Source organism: Zingiber officinale, chromosome 6A (genome assembly GCF_018446385.1).
Source record: "Zingiber officinale cultivar Zhangliang chromosome 6A, Zo_v1.1, whole genome shotgun sequence".
Lineage (NCBI taxonomy): Eukaryota > Viridiplantae > Streptophyta > Magnoliopsida > Zingiberales > Zingiberaceae > Zingiber > Zingiber officinale.
In genome coordinates this window covers 142,674,103-142,681,898 of record NC_055997.1, presented here as the reverse complement: position 1 = coordinate 142,681,898, position 7,796 = coordinate 142,674,103, and the positions used below count along the sequence as shown (strand labels likewise).

Here is a 7,796-nt window from a genome sequence, read left to right as displayed (position 1 = left end):
CATTAAGATAGATGACTCTGAAAGATCTAACGTCATCGCCATGGTAATGGAGGATTTCGACAAGTTGATAGTTGTGATGGTACAGGCAGTGTTACAAGTACATCCCCAACAATCAACACCGTTTATATCCAACCCTCCAACAGAGATATCGCTTGGAGTACAATAAGCGCCTCATCATAGCTTGACCCAATCTGTAGGTGTTAGGACCAATTCTCATGTGTTTTCAATATGAGACTTTGTTTACAACATTGCAACCCCAACAGTATGAACTCCTTAGGTTGTGTTCGCCACTCAAATCAGTACATCGACTATGAGGAAGTCTTCCTTGGAATCTTCGAGAGAGACCCCACATCAGGACCCTATGAAGGGAAAAGCTCCTGCATCTAGCGGAGCAAAGGTTGTAGGCCACAGATAGTGCATGCTAGAAGGGGGTGAATAACCCTAAAATTAAGTTAGAAAAATATATTACTATTTGAACTAAGGAAGGACACAATATTAACAAAAACAAATAATTAAGATAAAAGAAATAACTAAAAAAAAAGTAAGAATACTCAAATAATTACTTGATTACAATTTAGGTGGTTGTTAATCAAAAACAATGAAAATCTCATTAAAAAATTCTTTCACTGAAGGCGGACTAGCTTCTTACAGATGTTGATAGCTCAAGAAATTAGCTAGATTGGGTCGGCGAAGGAGGAGGAGATGAAGGAGAAAGAAGAGGTGAATAACAAGGAGAAGACGAAGAAGGAGAGGAGTAAAGACAACGAGATAGCGGAGGTGGTGAAGGCCTTCCAGACTTACAACGCCTCGTCTTATGCGCAGAGTGCGGAGGAGAACCCTAATGCATGTGTGGTTATGTGATTAAACATTCTTTTGCTATCTTTATTAGCTATTTTGAGTTATTTGTGGAGGATTTGGGAAGAGATATATATGAAAATCTATCTATCAAGGATTTTTCCTTATTTGTTGTTGGAGTTCACCTGTAAAGGAAAATATGAAGATTTGATGTTATTGTAGTTAATGTGTTTGTTTAATTAATAAATTGATGGAAAAGAAAAGAGAAGAAACACTACTTTGAACACTACTTTCTCTCTCAAATATATCTATCAAAATCTGGTCCGCTAGAATTCAATTTATAAGTTATTATCAAGGGTATTTTAGTAATATCATATTTAAATATTAATTTTATATATATATATATATATATTATAATTTATTTCTAACTAGCGCAACGAGATTTTGAGTTATTTGAGAGAGAAAGTAGTGTTCAAATAGTATTTCTTCTCTTTTCTTTTCATAAGAATAGTTCTTATGGAAGTGGTAGGTAAAGTTAAAGTGTTTTTTTTGTTAGTTTTCCCTTGATTGGTTTTATCACAATGTCTCTGTCTGGCCTACACTGAGCGAACTTTAAGTATCACTTCAACTATTCATTGTCGTGAAAATCAAAATATCATCTTCCTTTCTCAGAAGAAATGGAAAATGGTACTCAAAATTTAAAAATTGATTCAATTACAAACTTATTATATGAAATACTATAACAGTTAATGAATTTGTTCAACATTCTTTGTAATTTTATTTCTGTTGTATTAGAGCTCCTAGTAAGTTCTTAAATCATCAGATTATTACGAATAAAGATTTTTTTTTTCATTTCATATTATCATTGAAATGTAAAATCTAAATAAAAAAAGTGATCTAAACAGCGTCTTAGTAGATATTTAAAATTCTCTGATCGTATTATTATGCTTTTAAACCTGTTTGTTCTGGCCTACCTAACAAATGTTACCATTTTCTTCTTTGCTTGTTTTAAACTGATAGATGGATGTTTTCTTTTAGTCTTTTTCAAAGACATCAGTTGGCAAAAAGCTTTTCAGTTGAGAATTAAGTTTTTGTTTTTTATATGGTATGATTTGCTGTATGGTTGATGAACTATCTTAATGAATGATATCTTTCCTCTGATTATTGTACTCAAAAGATATTTTGTTTTCTGACCTAACAAAAGGGAAACTATTTTGCCGAAAACATTTAAGGGAAGTTTGTAAAAGCAAAACTGTGATTCGATGTAGTTTGAGCACTCTCTGTACCTAAAATTAGATCACATGACTAGTTCAAGGGTAGCTTACTGCCAATACTCACAATAGATTTGTTCCTGCAAATTTAAGTATTTAAGGATGTTGTTTGTGCTTGGCACGTGGTGCGTGTAGCTAGCGATCTATTTAAGTCTGACTCTAGTTAATGGGTGCCCAAATCTCCTGCAGAACCGCTGTGTCAAGATGATAGTCCATCTTTTTAATGCCCCGATTGGGGATGACGAAACAGCTGTCGGAGTTGGAACAGTGGGTTTTTCGGAAGTAGAGGTGAGTATTCGGTTAATTCGATCCATAAATTAATCGAATTAACTGAAAATCAATTTAGTATTGACTAACTGAATCAAATCAAAATTTTATTAAAACTAAATTAATCAAATTAATTATTTTAGTTAATATCAAATTAATTAAATTTATTTAAAATAATAAACAAAATTTATACAAAATTAATATCAAATTAATCGAATTAATTCTTACTTGGAAGTTATCATGCTTGCAGGACTTGCATTCAAGAGGAAGTGACAGAACAAAAGGAAAGCTTGAGATTGTCTCCAAGAATGTTGGTGTGCCCCCTTGTGACCTTTTCCCTCAGGGACACGAGCAAGTACACAGTTTTTGACATCTCAGAAAGCTTGAGGAGGTTTGGGTAGATCGTTCCCGCATGCACCATGCCAGCTGACGCAGAGCACGTCGCCGTCCTCCGTGTTGTGATCAGGGAGGATTTCAGCCGGAGCCTCGCCGAGAGCCTAGTGACCGACATCGGGAAGGTCTTGATGGACTTGGACCACCGGTGGACTCGAACGTCGGTGATCGCCCACGTCCAGGCCGAGGAAAAGCCTGAGCGGCCGGACTTCAGCAAGAGCATTAGGGAGATTACTTCGCGTAGGAAGGCATTGGTGCGACGTAACACGACAAGCAATGCACGCTTTGAAAAAACATAGTTACTCTAAGCACTAATTAAATTTAGTGAAAAAAATATATATTTCATTTCACATGTGTTTTCAAGTGATAATTTAGATGGGTAAATTACAAGTAATTCGATATTATTAAAAAAATCATAATTAATAATTTTGTAAAGTTCGGGGTGGGGGTGCCACATTGCCATCTCTTTCTTTTCGTTCTCTGGGTCCCACTTCTACCTGCTTTTTGCCCTCTTCAAGATAAGCCTTTTCCACAGTTCCACTCCTCCGTAAGTGACGTCATCATAAACCAACAGGCACGAAGTGCCAGTGGCAGCCATTTGCCGAGTTCTATCCATTCACGCAACCAGATCGCCGCCGCCGCCGCCGCCGCCTCATCTCCCGTCTTCCTTTCCACGCTTCCGCTTCGTCTCTCCTCCGATCGGATCTTCTCCCCGTGGCCAAAAGATGGCGGCTCTGGCCCCGACTTCTTGTCTGCTCTACCGAGAGTTGTGCCACCGGGAACTGGGAACGCCCCCTTTAAGCAGCGGCGGAGCCTGCTCCTCGGTGGCCATCTGCGGCGGAGGCGTCGATTCCTCGCGGCCGGGGCGTGGGAGACGGGCGAGGTCGAGAGGGGAGGTGAAGGCGGGACCTTTCTGGCAGAGCGCGTCCCGGCCGACGTCGATCGAGATGGAAGCAATCGCGACTATGGAGGACTTCGATCGGATCCTTGCGGCTTCGCAGGAGATTTCTCAAGTCGTCATCGTTGATTGGTTAGTACCCATCTCACGTTAAATAACCTAGTTCATGTTTACCCTATTCTTGATGCGAAAATCATCAATTTGCGGGTTATTCCGTTTCCAATTTAAGTAATCTTGTGATTTGCACCATTAATCAATGTTCTGCATCAGGATGGCTACTTGGTGTCGCAAATGCATTTATCTCAAACCAAAGCTCGAAAAGCTTGCTGCGGAATACCATCCAAGGTAAAATACAATCTTTTTCATTGTTATATATAATAGATATGATTTCTGGATTGTAAAATTGCAGAACTTTGTTGTTGTTAGTTTCAATTTCTAGCTGCAGCTCTCCAATTCCATCAGCTAAGATGAACCCTAGAAAAGTTGAGTTGAAGTTTACACACTTCAATTGATCATTATAAACTTGACAATTCACCCCAATTTTTAATAATTTGGGGACACAGACAGGGTATAGTTTCAATTTCTAGCTGCAGCACTCCAATTCACATCAATGATCATTATAAACTTGTCAATTTATTGAAACTTCGTAACGTAACATCGCCGAAGATTGAGAAAACCTTTGGATGATGCTCTAAACATTGTGCATTATATTGATGAATGAAAATGGTGATTGTAATTCGAATTTTGACATTGACAGAGTTAAGTTCTACTTTGTGGATGTCAATAAAGTTCCTCAAGCACTGGTTAAGCGAGGGAACATCTCAGTGAGTTCATTTAAAACCTCTTTATTAGTTCGTAGTTGGTTTATGCTAGTTGAACAAGGACTTATTTTCTCTGTGTCTGCATTGCTTCGATCGACCGATGCTTCTCGGGCTACTCCTCTCTAGAAAATGCCAACTATTCAGGTGAATATGAGCATTTCTTGTTCTATCTTAGTTCCCTTCCTGAATTGTTTCGTCTAAAGAGATAATTGAATATGGTGGAGAATGCAGCTCTGGAAGGATGGAGAATGGAAAGCCGAGGTGATCGGAGGACATAAAGCATGGCTCGTCTTGGACGAGGTTCGTGAAATGATCCAAAAACATTTGTGATACCTCATATATAGATCTCCTTCTTCTCTTTTTGCATAGTCTAAAGTGTATGTTCAAATCTATTACTGAAACTTTGTGTTCTTATGTTCATAAGATGAAGCTCAAATTTAAACTCCAAACGGATTGACTGTGAACTAGCTCATTGATCAATGAGTTCTTCCAATTCAATTCGGATCCACAATTTCTCATTTACAACTAATTGCTTGAGCATTAATTGTATATATGTGGAGGTTGATTTTATGAACAAAGAATTAATTAATAACTTCACCACGCAATTAGTCTTAAACCTTGATTATAATTAAAATGTCTCTTAATAAATAAAAAAGTTAATTCTCCTTGGCATGCATGGGACCACGTAATTTAATATGGACTTTGCAGATAGCAATTAAAGTTTTGATAAATTATTCTGATTTTAATAATCACGCGTCAAATAATTGGTTAATTGATATATGTGAAGATAAAAAAAAAAGGCAAAGAAATGCTAATTTAAGAACTAGCTCTGTTATGATCAGATCATGTTAATTAATTAATGGAGTAACTTACAAATGCAAATCCAGACTTAAAAGGAAGAAGATGAGGAACCAGCGCGGCCATTGGCGCCTCCTTCGGCCGGCCTGAAAAGAGGTTGCAGGGTCGGGGCTTTCCACTTCCCCGGCAGCGCCGCCGCCGTTGTTGCCGATGTGCGGTGGGGGATGCGACTGCCATCTGTCCATGGAGGTGACGGGTGGCGCGAAGGCGATGGAGAAGGGTGGTGGTACTGGAAGCGGGCGGATGTGCCGAGGTGGCTGCGAGCGGGCGGGTAGTTGAGGTGGGTCGCGGGGGAGAAGGCGGCTGCGGGGTGGCGGCGGAGATGGTGCTCCGCGGCGGCGACGGCCATGGCGGCGGAGTGGAGGTGAGTGATCTTGCCGTGCTGGCGCTCGCGCTTGTGTGCGTTCTGGTGGCCGCCGAGCGCCTGCGACGTGGGGAACATGCGGCCGCAGTAGTGGCACCCGAACCTGCGCGCGTTCTCCTCGCAGCCGGAGTGGACATCGATGCCGAAGAGCCGCACGGCGCCGGCGGCAGGGCTCGTCGAATTATGATGCTCCGGCGCGGAGGCGCAGAGGAATGGTAGCTCGCAGAAAGAGTCGACAGTGGCCGCCTTAATGAAGTCGATCGGCGGCGGCGGAGTCTCTCGGTCGGCCATGGGGATGCTCGAGATGGGAGAGAAGAAGGAAGTGGGAGAGAGCAGTGAGTAAGTATGGCGTTCTTTATTTCCTTCTTCAGCTCTTCTTTAATCAAATCTCATTACTCGCATTTGAGGGAAAAAGCGTGTTGGCGGTGGGGCCCAGTGAGCTAGCTAGGGCTGACCGTTGATGACCCTAAACCCAAAACTCCCACTCGAACTCAATCGAGTCCTAAGCACTAGTTAGGATGCCATCCCTTCTACACTCAAAGTAGCACGCCCGAGAGTGTGTTTGTACACTCGTGTCGTTTAAAATCAACTAATAACATACCACCAATCGATAATTTATACGCTAAATTTATCAAAACAACGAGTAGTAGTCTAGTTCAGGGTCGATATGCTAGCCCTATTTGACGACTTTGCTAAATCACGAGCCAAGGGCGATACGATCAAATTCAAACTTGGTTTTCAAAACATGGTTAGGTTTTGAGACAGGGAAGGGTTTGTCTGGTGGTACAGGATTCTTGTATGGCTGTTAGGTTACTTTCTCTGGATCAGTGCTGTAAGTGGACCTCTTCAATTGCTAGTTCCATGATTAAATACAACGGTGAGTTTGGACTTTGGAGCTAGTCACTTAAACCATGGATGGAATAGGAATGAATGAGGAACAGTAGTTCTCTTGCATTCAAATCATTTAAAAGTTTGCTCATTTTCCAAGGAAGGAAAATCATTGTGTTGGGACTCTTCTTTAGTTTTTGTCTGTCGGGGGAGTTGATGATCCTAATACTTAGGTTATCTATACCAGACAGATTTGAGTGATTAGTGAATGTTCGCAAGGTCTAAACCTAGAGTCGTCGAAACTAGAGACCTACATTAGAAATACATACGAGACGTAAGTTGTTTTAATCTATCGATTTACCAAGTCAGTTAGTCGAGTCCTGATCTATTTCCTTGCTGCGAAGTTTGCTTCTGTTTCCGGATGCTTTTTTAGGTTTGAAAGTGTAGTGTAGTGACAAAGAGAAGGCATGGAGCACAGTGCAAACAAACAACCCCAGCATAGAGGAGTTACAATGGCAGAAGAATTGATTCATTCTGTTTTCAAAACCGTTAATTCGATTTAGGTCAGACGTGGGTCAGTTCCTGTCATTATTTGCCCACCTAGATTCCCTAAGGCGTAGACAGTGCACGGTGTAAATTGGTATTGCCAAGGTTAATCTTCTGCATCCAACCAACAGAGTTACCTAACACTTGACCATATTAACTTTAATTAATAGGGTAAACTGGCCCACGTGTGGTGCAGTCATAAAGGTTGTAACTATTAAATACTTATTATAATAGGTACTTTTAGTTGTTGTATCATGATCGTTATAATAATTTATTAATTTTGTTTTATGTATAATTTTTTGTTTGTGTATAATTTTTTGTTTCTGTGTAGTTATTATTGTGAGAGCAATCGATGTTCAGAGTTTTGATATATATTTAATAATATATTAATAGAGATTAGTAAGATAAGAAGTCTACGAGTGATTAATTTTAAATGAAAGTCCTAATTATAATTAGAATCTTAACTACAGTTAAATAAAGAAATTTGTTAACTACAATTAGCTAAAAGAAAATTTTAATTATGATTAGATAAAGAAAAGTCCTAATTAAAATTAGGCAAATAAGAAGTCATAATTGGAGATTAAGAAAGGGTGAGTAATCTACCAAGTTACTAGTAAGCCCAAGCAAATTAAGGTGACCAATTTTGGCAAAAAAAAAAAAAACCTCTAGGGAAGGTAATCCTAGGTAATGGAAACTTTTGGAAAAGTGACCGATAAATTTTCGATCAATCGCTTGCAGTTGACCGAACTAACAAA

The 7,796-nt window shown here is 39.7% G+C and overlaps 2 protein-coding genes across 3 annotated transcripts; one reads left to right on the top strand and one right to left on the bottom strand.

Annotated features, from left to right (window-relative positions):
• The first annotated feature begins 3,279 nt into the window (after nucleotides 1-3,279).
• LOC121998428 (thioredoxin-like 3-1, chloroplastic) lies at nucleotides 3,280-5,441 on the top strand. 2 transcript variants are annotated; one of them, XM_042553363.1, is made up of 6 exons: nucleotides 3,280-3,756; nucleotides 3,895-3,969; nucleotides 4,382-4,448; nucleotides 4,572-4,589; nucleotides 4,677-4,745; nucleotides 5,333-5,441. In XM_042553363.1, the coding sequence occupies exons 1-6, from the start codon at nucleotides 3,452-3,454 to the stop codon at nucleotides 5,336-5,338; spliced, it is 540 nt and encodes a 179-aa protein (XP_042409297.1). In that variant the 5' UTR covers nucleotides 3,280-3,451; the 3' UTR covers nucleotides 5,339-5,441. The 2 variants fall into 2 exon arrangements, with proteins under 2 accessions (XP_042409297.1, XP_042409296.1); XM_042553362.1 differs by lacking the exon at nucleotides 5,333-5,441 and having other exon boundaries at nucleotides 4,677-4,974.
• LOC121998427 (zinc finger protein 8-like) lies at nucleotides 5,309-6,207 on the bottom strand. Its single transcript, XM_042553360.1, has one exon. The coding sequence runs from the start codon at nucleotides 5,956-5,958 to the stop codon at nucleotides 5,335-5,337; it is 624 nt and encodes a 207-aa protein (XP_042409294.1). The 5' UTR covers nucleotides 5,959-6,207; the 3' UTR covers nucleotides 5,309-5,334.
• Between the last annotated feature and the right edge of the window lie 1,589 nt (nucleotides 6,208-7,796).